The sequence below is a fragment of the Scophthalmus maximus genome, chromosome 19 (genome assembly GCF_022379125.1).
Source record: "Scophthalmus maximus strain ysfricsl-2021 chromosome 19, ASM2237912v1, whole genome shotgun sequence".
Lineage (NCBI taxonomy): Eukaryota > Metazoa > Chordata > Actinopteri > Pleuronectiformes > Scophthalmidae > Scophthalmus > Scophthalmus maximus.
The window spans coordinates 17,112,631-17,128,392 of NC_061533.1; the positions used below are offsets into that span (position 1 = coordinate 17,112,631).

General features: G+C 41.8%; 1 protein-coding gene across 2 annotated transcripts in view; it reads right to left on the minus strand.

Moving 5' to 3' along the window:
* The window catches only part of pdlim2 (PDZ and LIM domain 2 (mystique)), a 32,155-nt gene that overhangs the window by 12,406 nt on the left and 3,987 nt on the right, over nucleotides 1–15,762 (minus strand). For both annotated transcript variants that reach the window (XM_035639361.2, XM_035639360.2), the window contains exons 2-6: nucleotides 11,272–11,400; nucleotides 9,187–9,338; nucleotides 6,690–6,759; nucleotides 6,272–6,423; nucleotides 5,068–5,131 (exon numbers count right to left, since the gene is read on the minus strand). In XM_035639361.2, coding sequence (XP_035495254.2) covers nucleotides 5,068–5,131; nucleotides 6,272–6,423; nucleotides 6,690–6,759; nucleotides 9,187–9,338; nucleotides 11,272–11,364 — 531 coding nt within the window. In that variant the 5' untranslated portion in view covers nucleotides 11,365–11,400. The remainder of the gene's footprint in view (nucleotides 1–5,067; nucleotides 5,132–6,271; nucleotides 6,424–6,689; nucleotides 6,760–9,186; nucleotides 9,339–11,271; nucleotides 11,401–15,762) is intronic.

Consider the following 15,762-nt stretch of genomic DNA (forward strand, 5'->3'; position numbering starts at 1 on the left):
TAGACAGAAACGATTGCATATGTCTCACTCTAGGTTCCACACAGAGATGTAAGTCAACTGTATAACATAGCACAATGACTTACAATGCAGTACAATATGATGTGGTATAGCTTAATACTCATATTTCACCAGGAATTTCCGTTAACGGCTAAAACATAAATTTAAAATGTCAGCAAGACGTGCATTTACGGTGTCTCAGCGTAGCTGAATAATTCTTCAGTGTTAACTACAGATTATATTTTACCATCTTAATAATTATGATTTATGACCAACAAATGCAGCCATAGTAACCATTACTCTAAACACAAAGGTGTTGTCCAGTGTAAAACTTTTGGTAATATATGCTGACATGTCTGTTTTTGTTGGCGTGAACACACTGAGGGGCAGTTATTCAGGTCGTTCCCTCCACAACAACTTTTGGAATGTTGACATACTGCTCAACTGCCTTCGTAAACAGCACCATCTAGTAAAAAGGCCCATCTCTCCCTGCCAACATTCCCCCATAAAACTTGCCGTGCCGAATGTCCCCGAGAGAGTGCCCGGGGGCCTGGAAAGCATGGGGGAATCAAGAGGGCCCCAGTTTGCTTTTCCACTTCAGGGGAAAGAAAAACAGGTGTGCGGATCAATCGTAGGGGATGAGAAGAGGCATGCTGCCTGCGCAGTGGTCACAATGGACCCCAAGCTTAACGGCTACAAGTCCACGTGAAAGGGTCTCACACTGTCCGGTCCGGAGCTCACAGAGAAGAAAAAGAAAACATCCCTCCACCATGGCCACAGCCAGCCTCGCTCCCGTGACACCGGCTTGGCCTAGAACAGCACGGGCCTGCCAAACCAAACAACAGCCCGACTCATGTCAAACCCAAAATAGTACATTATTCCAAACCATCATCGTCAAGGAGAAGATATGCACATCTGAATTTAGTGCTGAAGGAGAAGCCACGACAGGTGAGGTGCATTTACCTCTACAAGTTTTCAATCTTCAGATCGGATCACTTTTTAATCAACAGTGCGTGCAATATAAAGTTCAAAATTTTGAGTCTATTTAAAAAACATAAACTTAGTGCTATTCAGGCAAGTCGACTCTCCATTTATGTTCCCAAGCGATGACCACAGATTTGCACTCCAGTCAACCACAGTCTCTAGAATAGAGCAGGACAAAGCCATCAGCTGGTGTGTAGGCTGTGGACAGAGAAATGTACGGGACAGACAACATATGGATGGATACTTAACCATGTCATCTCATGTCATACAGCCACGGCCACTCTACCCAATTTAGCATAGACTCACTTCTTGATGATATAAACAGATGCTCTGAATCATGACGTTGCCCGGTCAGTTCACATACAATCTCAGGCTTTCGGGAATCTAGGATAACATGGTGGTGATAGTGCAATGCCTTTTAATTCTCTACAGATCCTGGAAGGTTGGGACTGGTGGATGCTTTCAGCAACAAGGTCTTGAATCCCTCTCTAATCTCTGATTAAATGTCTCTGTCCTTCATACCACCCCTCAGAGCTCCTGATGAACTATATAGATTTCCTGAAAAACATTCATTCACATGACTAAATGTTTGTAGTGTGGGAAATGTAATGGGAAATGCACATCTAAGGGAAAATGTTTTACAATCAAGTTTGTCAGCAGGATTATGCAAAAGCTTCTGAACGGATTTCCACAAATCTTGGAAGGATGGAAGATGGGCCAAGAAAGAACCCGATAAATTTTGGGGGGATCTGTACAAATGGAAGAATCTAGGAATTTATCACTTTCTTTAACATTGTTTTTTTAAATTTACTTTTTCACCAATTTCCCATGGAATTATGCATGGTACTTGAAGAAAATATATATCTAGTGGACTGATATCTATGAGTGTGTGCAATTTGGTGTGGCTTTCATCATTATTATCATACACATGCTCTGTGTGACGTGGCAGGCGGTTAAGACTCCATAATGTGGCACAAAGGACATTGCACTCTGGGCTCTGCAGCGTGATGTGAGGGCTTAAATAAGTACAGTTTGGTAATGTCAGCAGCCTCCCTTGTGTCCACTCTGACCCCACCCCCACCTCTTCCAGCTCCCATCACACAACGAAGAGCCTTGTGACGCAAGGGAAACCTCAGCACCAGCCTTCCACAGCCTCCGCCATCACAGCCACTATTGTACAGGGGTATTTTCTCAGGACATCCAACACCCTGGAAAATGGTGGATCATATTGCTCATCCCACTCTCCTCACTCCAAAACAGGGGGGGGGAAAGCCTTTTAGGAGCTTTTTAAGAGGAATGATCACCTGATAAAGTAGCACTCGGCCCCTCATGGGCAGGACAGAGGCCCTTGTCATAGAGGCTCTGCATGTCAACGCTCACTGAGCTGTTGTGTTCCTGCCAGTCAGAGCAGCCTATGGCAGGCCTCACCCCAGCCAGTTCCCCGCTGAACGCTCTGAAAGAACTCAACTCACTAATCACAGCGCTGCGGCGGCAGGCTCGTCACCACTTTAAAAAATCAGTGAAGACGTCCCATGGAGATAGGGGTCGACCGAACCAGTATTCTCATCCACTAGGCTGGTTGATGGTAAACACCAAGGCTGTCAGGCTAAGACGGCAGAGGAGGAAATCCAAATCAGCTTTAAGACCAGAAATTAAAGGGTGGACAAAGCAGTGATTAAACATTTCATATTGCGGTCGCCTCAAAGCCTATAGCTTGATGTTCATTAAAAGATACTGAATGAACAGATGAAAACAGTGAAAAAAGTTGAGTTGATGTTGGAGTGGAGAGAGACAGAAGGAATGCAATGTTTCCCAGAGGAAACAGGATGATGCGAATTCCGACATAAGGAAAATGAGAGAAAGGGATGAATTTAAAAATGGTAAGGAGAATGGGAGAACGAGTGACTCCATAAATACCACAACCATGCGAGGTTGCCGTGGATGGACAGCCGTGACAGGAGCAAGTTCATTCCTAGGGGCTCACTCATGGATCGCTCAGCCACAACATAGCTCCTAATGTGTTTTTTGGTAGGCCAATACGGAAGTTTGCTCCAAAATGGTTCACTGGCCGCAACCTCATTGTAACTCCACAGTGGGTTTTTTCGAATGTGGGTTTGGATTGAAGAAAAAAATCTGCATCTGTATTTCACAGAGGCTCGCAGCGCCTTTTGTGAGAAATGATACAATGATGAAAATGCATCAGTAAGCTAAACTGAGCATTTGTATTTGAACCACTGCACTCTACTGTATAATCAGGGTTATATTCTCATATAATATAATGCTTATTACAGAGCCACAGACATCATACAGCTGTTTTCACAGAATGAGTGGGCCTGAGAAGCTGATCTTTGTGTGTAAAATCGGTGGAGTAACCCTATAATGGTTCCAAAATTCACAACTGGAATTTCTCATTGTTTATTTATAATAGCTTTTCAGCCAAAAGGGATCCATGCCACGGACAAGCTTGTTCACGTCCAAGTATGAGGGCTTGACACTAAATAGCTCCATCATCTCCAGTCCAGTCGACTGTCTGCCTGTGGTGACGGTCAGCCAAGTGAACATCACTTATCATGACGGCTGAATCTGCCCAAACAGTGAGCCAGTCCTCCCGCACATCCTTAAACTACTTGAAAGGAGACAACATGCTGTGTGATTTTGCGGTCGAACCAAATTAGTTATTAGCAGGGACTCTGTCTTACATTCCTGAGGACTACATTTAGCTGCGAACCAGAGTTCATGGTGGTCCTGACTGACAAGAGGCCTTTTATTTTCATAAAGACAAGTCAAACCTGTTCATAAAAAGTAATGACTGCGTCCTCAAAAGACACATGTGGACCCCGGTTACATCATAACTAGTCTAGTCTCATCTTTCTCCCAGTGTGAAAGAGATCAAAAACGACTGACGCAGAGAGACTGGACACCGATGTGAGAACAGTGCATCTGAATCTAGTTTATCATATGAACAATAGAAGGAATCCCACGCTTAAAAAGAGATTTTGAAAATGACCCTTCTCAGCGAGTGGCTTTATAGAAGGAATGCTTGAATGTTTTGAAGTTCAAACCTCTGCATATTTTCTAACTTGATGTAATGTCCAGAGTTATAAAAATAGCTGGAATTCCTTGTGTCATTACAAAAGGTCGTCTACATATATATATATTTTTTTCTCTGTCATCTCACATGTTCTGTTAGCAGTGGGACCCATGCTTGAGACTAAGCATGTAGGCATAGTTCAAATAGCTCATGATCAACTTTCCCACATTTTCACTCTTTAACTGGCCGAAGTCTTCCCAGACGCCCGAGTCCCTCCCTCTCTTGGTTTTGGTGCCGGAATAGTAAATAAGTACAGCATAGTTTAGGTGCAGTCTTATGATAACCCCAAGTCTTTATTTGACCACTTTGCTGAGACTAATGAGACTCAGACAACTAAAGGTTAAGGCCATTGTTTTAAAGAAAATCAATCTTTTTTTCTTTCTCCCAAAGCAGGCTGTGAATGAAACAGCTCCAGACTGTTGCACAGCTTAATGTCAGATATTTTCAAAGACTGACCTTTTTAGTTTATTCACTACCTGCTATAAAAATGTCAAACCCTCTCTGCATCCTGCCTCGCCACAAAACTTTTGTAGGGCATCTTCTGTGGCATCGGAGTAACAATTAAAGAGGAAAGGCCTGGAACTCAGACATGTTATTCTTACAGACTCGGGCAGCACAGTCAAAATAAATACATCTCACAGAGAGCGACAGAGAGGACAAAAACTGTACTGTCTGAGTGAACTCCAGCCTAAAAGTGCAGCTACAGAGGAATGACAGATTGACTTTGTGAGGACATGCGTATGCATTTGACAAGTATACTGTACGTCTTATAGAAAATCTGTGTGACAAGACACCTACTGTACAAACACAGGGAAGAAACAATTGGACCCATCTAAAATAAATATTATATTGCTGAAATTCTGTTGCTTTTTATTACATTTAATGTCTAAATAAGTGCTATACAAATCTGACAGAAAATCTCAGCTACAAAAAAAACTGCTGCTTTAACAGCTGTAGTAACAAGGAAACAAGAAGATGATTTGGCTGAAACTAACCTGTGACACTGGTCTGGACAGCCTGTGACTCCTGTCCTCTGGTGACCACGAGCGCAGCTGGACACTATAATGTAGGACAACAGAGACTCAATTACATAGATGTACGATAACTATATTGCACTTATGTGCAACTATATGTATGAGTACTGTAAATGACGCTGCAAATAAACAAATTAAGACCCAGTGATTGATGGTAATACTACATTTGGATGGAGCTGGATTTTTAAGTAAACTTGGTAAAGAAAAAATTATATACAGTATAAAATAACATACAATGATATAGGGTTTTATCCATATGACCCATCTCTGGATGATTAATTCAAACTGTAACATATTGAAGTGCCAAATAGGGAATAATGCAAGTTGCCATTAAAATCTTGTTTATTTATAATAGACCATTAAAAGTGGAAATAACAATTCCTATAATCCTTTCTGCAGTATTGTATGATGAAATAGAGATTCATCCTTAAACGATGAAAGAAAAATTAAGATGAACTGTAATTATATAAACACCAGAAACAAAATCAGGGCTAGGCAGGAAGCTTCGTCAGTCCAGACAAGGGAGCAAATTTGGGTTTGAACTGTGACCTAGTAAAAGTCGTCCGGGAGAGTCAACAAGTGGCCGTGTACAGAGAACGTGTGGTGAACGTTCCACATTCTGCCTTTTGTTAAAGTGAATGCAAACGGTGGAATGTGATATCCTGTGCATATCCTTTGTTACTACAGTACAATCCCATGGCTCCACTTTCTGTCTGTTATTCTCCTACCTATTGACTACGAGGCTGTTCAAGAGAGCACTTGTTGCAGCCTTTTGTCCAGATGGAAGCCTGTTTCAGCAGCAAATGGACGAGTTCCTGAATAACTGTCCATCTGAAATGTCGAGCTCAAAAATTCTTTAAGACTTAAACTTGGACCATGTTCAAGCTGAAATAAAAACTTGTCATATGTGGACATGCTGAATGAGGTTTCAGTATCTGTCCAACAACACCAAACTAATATTTTAATTTTTGTTTTTCAGCATTTTTTAAGAAATACTTTCCAAACTCTATGTTGCAGAGTAGATTCATCACACTGCACAGGTTTTACTGACACTGCAGGAAGAGGGTTCTTTTTTTACAAACTTCAACATCACATCACAAACGCATCATAATCCAATTTGATTGGCACAGTTGAAGTTTTGACCAATGTGAAGGGAGCTACATACCTCTTGTTGATGGTGGGTGTCAGCCTCTCCCTCTTCCTGTCGGGGCTGGCGGGAGGATCCGGCGAATAAGGTCCAGGAGACAGTGACGCAGGGCTGGAGATTGTATATTCTTTGTAGTTCTGGTTCTCATCTCGACTCACTATTACTGCCTCCTGAAAAATATCCCGTTGGAAGAATGTTATTGCTTGTTGAACATAACTTGATCCTAATGATGCTGTTTGCCACACAGGTACTGTAAGCCTCAAGTGAGAGGCATAATGGACAGAGAGTTAATTGTATTAGGTCTATCGAGCTCATCTCAAAATCACTACAATATCTTGTACTGCTTTCATCTTGGGAACAGTGAAATAAACAGATTTAGTAAACAGTGGTGGTTGTGATGATGATGAAGATAATGTGTGATGCATGCTTCACTGACCTGGAAGCGTCCAGTGAGCTGTTCGGGTGTGCTGATGCCATTAGTCTGTCCAGGGCTGGAAGGTTCAGTTCTTGAGACAGAATATCATAGGAATCAAATGACGGTCAACATTGCTCATATCAGACTCACCAAAGTTAATTTTCCATTTATATAGCATGTGGGATAAAATCTGTTTTGTTTCTGCTGTTGAAATTCAGCAGTGATGAATCAACTAAGGCAGTGAAGAAGTTCACCTTAAATAAATAAGTGTTTAAACCTGGTCTGAATGAATTTTACACACCCGCTGATGTACCCAGCATTTATATCATATTCATGGTCTTGGAAAATGCTGAGACGGAAAAATTACTTTCAAAATGTTCTATATCAAAATTAACTTAATTTGAACGGCAGACCCATAAAAAATTAAAAACATCATTTTTTGACATCCCTTCTTGCTAATGTTCTGGCAAGCATCCATCATTATGTCCCAATGAATCTTTATGCTACTGCAGGAGACGAGTACTGCAGGCTCTGTTCCCCTTCTGAAATTATTCTCTGACTGGATCTCGTCTTTCAAACTACTCACATTTGCTTTACTCACTTAAATAGAAAACACATTTTGTAAGCAATTCCATCATTGGATTCAGAGGGGAAAGTATGGGCAGCATAAGCGCCAATGCAAACACACAGTGCCCCCCTGGCTGCAGGGCCAGAGGCTGACTGGCTCTTGGCTGAGCCCGAGGTAATGAGGCACACAGGAAGGCCTGGATGCCTGTGGTAAATCACCCAGAAACACACCTCTCGTGGACTGGGCTGCACAAACTGTATGCAGGGGAGAGATGGCCAAAAGACAGAAACGGATACAGCAGCCGTAAGACATTTCTTCCCGTAGGAGAGATATTAATGTGGCAGGCATTAAAAACCGTCTTTGAATCAGGGAACTGCACTGCTGAAAAACTTTGAAACTTTCTACCATGTACATCAGAACACCAGAGGAAGCTGTGGTCTTTAGACAGGGAGACATATTTAAAAACAGTGATCTAATCAGTATCCAGTCTACACACGACTTGGTTAAAGGTTTTCTTCACAGAAGAATTTCTGGTCAGAATAACCTACAGAGATTTGATACTGACATAAATCAGCATATGAAACCCTTTGCAGATATCAGCTCTCACAGCTGTCATAGAGGGGAGCTAGAATTCTCACACTCACCTGCCCGAGGCAGATTCTTCAAATGTGTGCACTGTAAGAATACATGTCCATTCCGGGAAGGTACATGTGAAAACACTTAAAGGAGACCTTTTATTCTCATTTCCACCTCTATATGTTTATTCTGGGACGCCACTTGAGTTATTCTGATCACTAACTCCATGAGATCACAGAGTGACTTCTGAATGAATGAATGCTGTGGTTGAACGTGACATCAGGTCAGTCAAAACAAGGAGGCGGCAAATAGGGCCAAATAAACAGCTTTTCCAACTCAAATCGAAGTTTGAGTTGTTGGCTTGTCATGTACAAATATCCTCACTTAGCATAGTCACTTAAAAAGTTTTTAATAAGATGTACTAACAATACACTTATGCCTCTCTATGAAGCAGTAGATCCGCCTTCAAACAGCACTTTTCTACTGGGGTTGATGGCCAGATTCCTTCAGTGGGCAACACAATTTGTGTGATGACAATCAGTACCTACATCACTGGTGGTTTAATTGGGATAAAGCTCTAGAGAGCTTGTCAGAACATAATTCAAACAGATAATATGCTTGACAAGCAGAATTAAAACAGGAAGTCTGTGAGGTGCGTGACAGTCTTGGTGCTGAAAAGCACCGACAGTTAGCAGAGTGGGATTAAAGACATGGGAAATAAACAGTGGCACTGTCCAGGGCAGAGGAGGTGTAATAATGTTGTTTCTGGCTTGCTGGGAGACATTAGGTCAGGAGGGAAACATTCTCTCACATGGACGTAGGACATTTAGGGAGGAAGTATGTGGAAGCGCACATGCGTGAGAGAGAGTGTGTCTCTGTGCAATAAGAAGAGAGTGACGGGGGACAACAGTGACAAGAAACATGAATTAAGGAAGGACCTTTAATCAAATTGCTAGCTGAGAGTAGTCCTGGCTGAAAGTAAATGCTTTTGAGCGGCCAACTCCTTGTCATCTAAACAATGTCTTTGCGAATCTCAAAAGAGGGTTCATTAAGAAGGCCAAGGGAAGGGAACAGTGTGGTTCTCATACATGCTGGCATTTCCCCTGATTATAATCACTTGTTTTGTTTGTACAGTGCTTGTATGATAAGTTGAGAACAGTGTAAAAAAAGATAGAAGCTGGGGGAGTCTGTGTTGTTGGCACACACTGCAACATTTAAGATATTCATATGGGGAGCTATGCTGCAGAAGGTGGCCCTGTACCATATTATGTTTATAAATCCAATGTACCGTATTCTGTATGCATTCACAACATAAAACCACATGTCATTTTAGCAGGAATATTTATCCAATACCAGTTGTGCATGCCAGCGTACCTCCCCACCACCAGCTGCAGATGGGTCTTGGAGTTCTTGATCTTGTTCTGGGCCTCCACGTTCAGCATGTCGGTCGTGTTTACGCCATTGATCTCCAAAATGACATCACCTGGTTGCAGGTCTGCCTGTTCTGCCTTGCTGCCCCCGTTGACCTGTTGAACAGAACAATGAGTTAGGACCTCCTGGCCCCAGGGACCTGGTCTGAAAATGAAACTTTACACATGCATCTGGCAAGCACAGACAGCTTTGTATCTTATGGACATGTGGACAAATTGTCAGTAACTTTACTCTAATGAGAAAATGAGAAAAGGTGTTGATGCTTCACACCCTCGATCCAACCATCTTTTTCTGCGACTCATAACACTCATAGTAAATACCAACAGACGCCACAGCATTTCACACACACATGGAACGAGGCAGTGATGGTCAACAGTGGACAGATTCATGACACCCTTGGGGAGAAGTCATTAGTGTGACACTACTTGATGGTTTGACTGGGTCTGACCTTTGCAACCAGTCCCACCGCGTGTCAAAGCCAATGTTATACCACCACATCAGAGTGAATTCCACACTAATGGGCCCAAACATAAGGTCCAAGCCACCAGCCTCAGCATGGTCCCTGTGTCTCAGGCTTATACACCCAAACACACAGGCCTACTATAACAAAAGAGAAAATGAGAGGTTAACGTTGCAACTGCTTCAAATTTGGAGACAATTATGACATTTGCCACAAGCAGTACTCGCCTTCCAATTAAAAACAGAGGGGCAATAAAGCAAAGAATTCAAAACAACTTAAATAAAGAGTCAGTCTCTCTTCTGCATCACTAGAGGGAAAATGGATGCAGAGAGAATGCCAGCCAATCGCCTATTTGTAAGTTTAGCCAAGCAAGACGGCAGAGGTACCATGTTTGTAGGCCCACTGGAGAGGCAATTAAGCGTTGCTGTGGTGACCCACAATAGTGCGTGCCTTTCCTGATCAGGACACGCCTGGTTTCACATAAACCAAGAGCAGTTGGGGGTTCTTTCTTCTCCAGGGTCTGTGTCTGAGAGAAATGGGGGCAAGCCATCTTTCAGGCCAACGGGAATAAACGATGGCATCAATGTCGTCTCAGTGCCAAGCGACAACAACTTCAGATGGTCCAACCCTATGGTCGCTTAACTATGTATGGGGGGGGGCCTTTCTCAAACTGGGCTTTGCAAAATAATTTCATTGATGAAGTTTCTCTCTCGGCAGGAATGTTCGTCACTTCAGAAAATCGTCTGATATTCGAGACAAGTAAAACACTCCGGCGTTGTTTACGAGACGGCAGTAACAAAATCAGACCCAAAACCCATTATTCAGGAGAAGGCATGTTTTTCTAGCATAAGTTGTGAAGAGGGGGCAAATAATAAAAGCTTTTGAAGGAGCTTGAAACTCTGTTTGAAGCATTTGGTACCCCGCCATGGTTTTGCCATAATTTATCCTTTATGGTCTGAGGAGCTGCTGGGGAAGACTCGCTGGAAAGATCCGACTGAGGTGATGATATAGGACCAGGATGTGCAGTGGGCAGAACTGGGTGTCTCTGGCATGCACAACTTAGTCTGAGTAACATTTCCTGGTGGTGTTTACTGTGCGCTGTCTGCTTAGAGTGGTAATGTTTCCGCTTTCTTCTAATACATACATGGGACAAAATGAACAGTAAAAACAACATGCATGAGGTAAAGTACAAATACACTGATGGACATTACTGCAGAAACTTAAATCCACATCTACACGTGTGCAGTCTGGGACCGGGAGCCCCCTCCGACATGTGTGCACTCTGGGACCAGGAACCTCCTCACCTCCCACCACAACTTCCACTGTAACTGTAATCAGTGGTTTCCTTCTAATGTAATCTACTTCCATTCTTTTCAAGCAGGTTCAGTAGTCAAGGAAATAGGTATGAAGGAGCACATGGACACAAACAAAGACCAGAAAAGAGCCGAAGTGAGGAGGAAGTTGGCTTTGCATGACAAGCCATTTCAGACTGTTTGGAAAAAAAACAAGAGGATATGGTTTGATAAGGTGTGACGAGGTTCAGCAACAGGGCAGCTGTTGACGAGTACCTTAGATACGGTTATGGCTTTCTTAAAGTCCCTTCCTCCGAATATTCTGAAGCCCCAGGGTGAGGGTCCAATCAGGTTCACCGTCAGCGCCATTGAGTGATCAGGTCAGCACAGGCACTTGTCAAAACTCTGGGGGAAAAAAAGAAATAGAGGTGGAATGAACATACAGTTGAGTGCGAGTAATACATGGAACCTAAACATGCGGATGACTGAAAAGGCTTGTGTTGGTCAGGCCCAATATTAGTTGAACAAACAAGAAATATAAGCGTAGACTGTTGCCTTTCATCTCCAGCAACACTTCACTTCAACTGGCCTTAGCCTCCTTGACATGGATTGTTTAACCACATCAAAACGGAACGGGGAGAATCTGAAAGCAAAGACACATGACTAACATTGCTGAAGTCAAAGACTTCAATAAAATCAAAATGCTCTTTAGAGACAAAAATTAAATGCAAATAATAGAAAATAAATAGAATCAAACAATATATATGCACACAGTATATACAGTGGTGGATTATCATTCATGACATGTAGTACGGTAGGCTTTTAAATCCAATTCATGAGAATGGGTTACACTGTATAAATAAACTTGTCTAAGTGAATCATTTGTCATTGAAACATGAGGGTTTGCAAAAAGTCTGTTGTAGATTTCTGAATGAAATACTGTGTATATATAATCTTTATGGAGACGCCAATGTACAGTAAAACCATGTCAGGAGTTCTGACAGTTCTATTCCTCTTCACGATTGGCATTATTGGAAAACGGAGGAAGAACAACTCATATGGTTTGACATTGTCATTTTCCACATAGAACAAATAACTTAATCTGAACAAAAGATTGGGGTTATAGTCGGCATTAACTCAAGACTCAGTAAATTACTATACACAGCTACATGACGGGATATCTGCCCAACAGATCTTCAATAACTGGTGCAAACAGAGCTTTTAAAATAAGACAAAGATGATAATTGGTGAAGACAGATTGATGATGTGTGCTACTGTCTGTGGTATGGACATTTTTCCCAGAAGCCTGTTGCATGACCTCATCTGTGTGGACATAAGAAAATTAATCAATGCTGTTTGCTAAAAGGGAGTTGACCTGGCAATTACTGGGCATCCAATGCCATGCTGTTTGACTTTGACTCAAGGGCGGGGGGACATCCAGCCTCCTACTCAGTAATTAGATGGGTAACAAAATGTGACACTGATGTTAGGAATAAATACCTTTGACACATCCTCAAATCTACTGGTTTTTGAAGGGGTGTCTAAAGCAACAATATTTTCCACCTCTGTTGCTGAAAATCTGTTTAACTACATGTTATATAATTAATATCTTAACAATCTTATATATAAGTGGGCCCAAGCCAGAGCAGAAAATGCTTTAAGCTGATGTTGTTTTTGACTTGAGGATAACCTGTGATTCCAGGTTACCCAATTACTGCTCATAGTTGACAAGGAAGTTTGCTGTGACTGCGTGTGGAGACAAGAGCTCTGTGGCAGAGAGTGATGACGGGATGAACACTTGCAGGTTCATAAACACACAGTGACTGTTGGAAATGCATGGCACTGAGAAAATGTGCATTTACATTAGTGAAACAGGTAATATATAGGTGCACTCGTAGACAATGACATAAGCTAATTAAGTATTATTAAGGCTGATTCTCTCAAAAAAAAGGGTCTAAACCCAAACAGTTTTCCATAATCTTTGTTTAAATCAAAACAGAGTCTGGTGTTGCATAGACCTCTGTAGGTAAACGCAGATACTATTACTTTCTACAATGGATTTGTTTTTCAGATCAGGACAAACTGCACGTTAATTCTTCTGATTTGTATTATATTTCACCATATTCAAGGCATTTTGGTTATTTATTATTAGAACCTTTTCTACCCAACAGGTAATAAACTTTTGACACCAGTGTTACTGATTTTTTACCCGATGAAGGTGTGTTTAGATTAGAAGTTTTACCACCAGATGCTGCCACCTTCAGACAGAGTTTGCAGATTGACTCAATAATGGTGTCAGGTTCCCTTTTGGCATTCGAGTCAAATCCAAAATATTGCCAAACAGGTCCTTTTGCTTTTCATTTTTACACAAAATCTTCTGCTGGTCAACTCTCCTCTTGTCACATGATAAGACTTCGCTACTCTAATGTGACTAAACTTTTACAAGTTTAAAGTTTATAATTATATATGTACTGATCATATTTTACAAATTGGAATTTTTTTTTTAATAATGTGGTTGCAACCCCAAAAATGGGTTCCCACCATACCATAGTTCTGAGAAAAGCACAGTCACAGAAACATGAAGGAGTTGAGCAGATCAGTTTGTGGTGCCTTTAGTTGCACATATTCTTAAGCTTAATATGGCTCAATATCACACCTAAATGTTCAAGTTGATCCAAAGCATACAGAGATATTGACACTGTAATGTAAATTATGATCTTACTCAACAGCTCTACAAAAAGAATAATAAAAGCCTGTCAAACATTACAACTATCACACAACAGGGTCATAGATCCTGACAATGAGGAGCAATAAATATAAACTTTGAAAAATAACAGATCAACAGAAAATGGATCTAGGACAACAACCACATTGCTCCCATAATCCCTCCAAACAGTGGCCCACTTCATCATCTGCACATTCCACAAGTGTTGGGGACAAGCAGTGCAGACCCAATTACTCATTAACAGTCTGCGCTGGTCTCCCCATCATTAAGGTCTCTTAATTGCTTGTGGCCTCAAGAAATAAGTGCAGTTGTGATAATGACAGGGAGCAGCTGCCCCGAACTTTCCCAGTCTCTGCCAGTGCCAGTTAGTTCCATGAGCCTCGGTAGCTTCTCCTACAGAGAACCATTATCAACCAAGCACCCTGCTAATTCTCTGTGTAAACGTCCTTTTATTCACATTAGTGGTGAAAGTATGCGGCAGAGTTAACAAACAGGAGAAAGAAAGAAAAACTGATGGTGGCGAGGATAAGTGGCACACTCAGTGTCTGTGCTTAACCGGCCACTGATGAGGTTTTAGGACTGCACTGCTGCTCACATTAAACAAACTGCTGAACACAAGTTTGATGAAACCTCTCCATCACACAAAAGTACTGCTGGGGAGCTGCCAGTGAACATAAAAGGTGAATTCTGTTCTGGTGACATCTCGTTGCTTTTGCTGGCATGCGAGTTGGGCAGCACGGTTCAACACACAGCGCACAATGAGAAGAATTCTAGTCATGAAGTCACTTCTGTGGCTCGCGGTTCAGCATCAACTGCACACAGCAGGACGTCTGCAGCCACCACAATGGACACTTTTATCACTTACCTATATACCAACAAAGAGTGAGATGACAAGACTAATAGACTCCAAGAGGCAGTATCCAACTTTCCTTGACAGTTTTATCCAGAGGATTTGTCCCTCTGAAGTTTTCAGTCTCAATGCAGATACCTTGGCTTTGGACATCGACAGAAACAAGCAGTGACCCATCCAGTGTTTAATTCATAAGCTGCGTGCCTCATTGTGTGGAAGATACTGGTGTCCTTCTTTTCTATGCAAGGCAACATTAGGCTTGTCTTAAAATGTGCATTTTGTCAAGAAAAATGTAACAAATGAATAGAAGTTGACTGAATCGTTATTTATTGTCCCATAGTTGTAGAGTAGAATTTCCAAACTGCTGCTCCTAATTTAACATCAGCTTTAACATGATGTGGTGCACCCCGCCTGTAAAGTTAGGGACTGATAAGGTGGGTGGAGTGATATAATATAAAGGTTGTTAGGGAACGCATCAGTGGTCAGTTGTCCCACTATTGAAGTGGACATTTCAGTGGACCAAGTTACCCAGATGAAGCTGTCCATGTATTATGCTTTACCCACAATCCAAAAGTATAATTCATCAAGAATTATTCAGATTTGGGTTAATTTCAATATTTGTGTGGTCTGTTGAGTATCTAACAATGTGTTTTTGCCAGGAGAGCACAGAATATGTGAGCTCTCAAGACCGAGCTCCTCCACCACTGAACTGGAGCATAATAATACCATTCCATGAAGAGCTGCTAGACCTACAAATATGTTATCGCTATTAGCCGCTTGAGACTGACAAAAATATTTGGATTCGCATGGTTCAAAGATTCAAATCTCTGTGCTGCTTATAAAGCACGCTTTGAGGTGACAGGATTTATGAGATATTCAAAAAGGTAAACAAAACCATAATGAGCTTGGCTGAGACTGTATTTCAGTTTCCACAGGGACATTCTGGCTCTCTGGGGAAGTTCAAGCCCGACATGCATACACTCTATATGCTAAAGGCCTTTTGGCTCTTGTCACATCTATGAGAGATTGACCCTATAGGCAAAAAGATTGTGAAGGTGTGAAGGTATGAAGGGGAAGAACAGTTCCCTTCGTAATGTTGGATTCAGGAATCAACATGTAGGGAGCCTCAAGGGTTAAATTTACACAAGATTTTTCAATTATAGTGAGTAGTACTTAGAGTGAAATATTTATC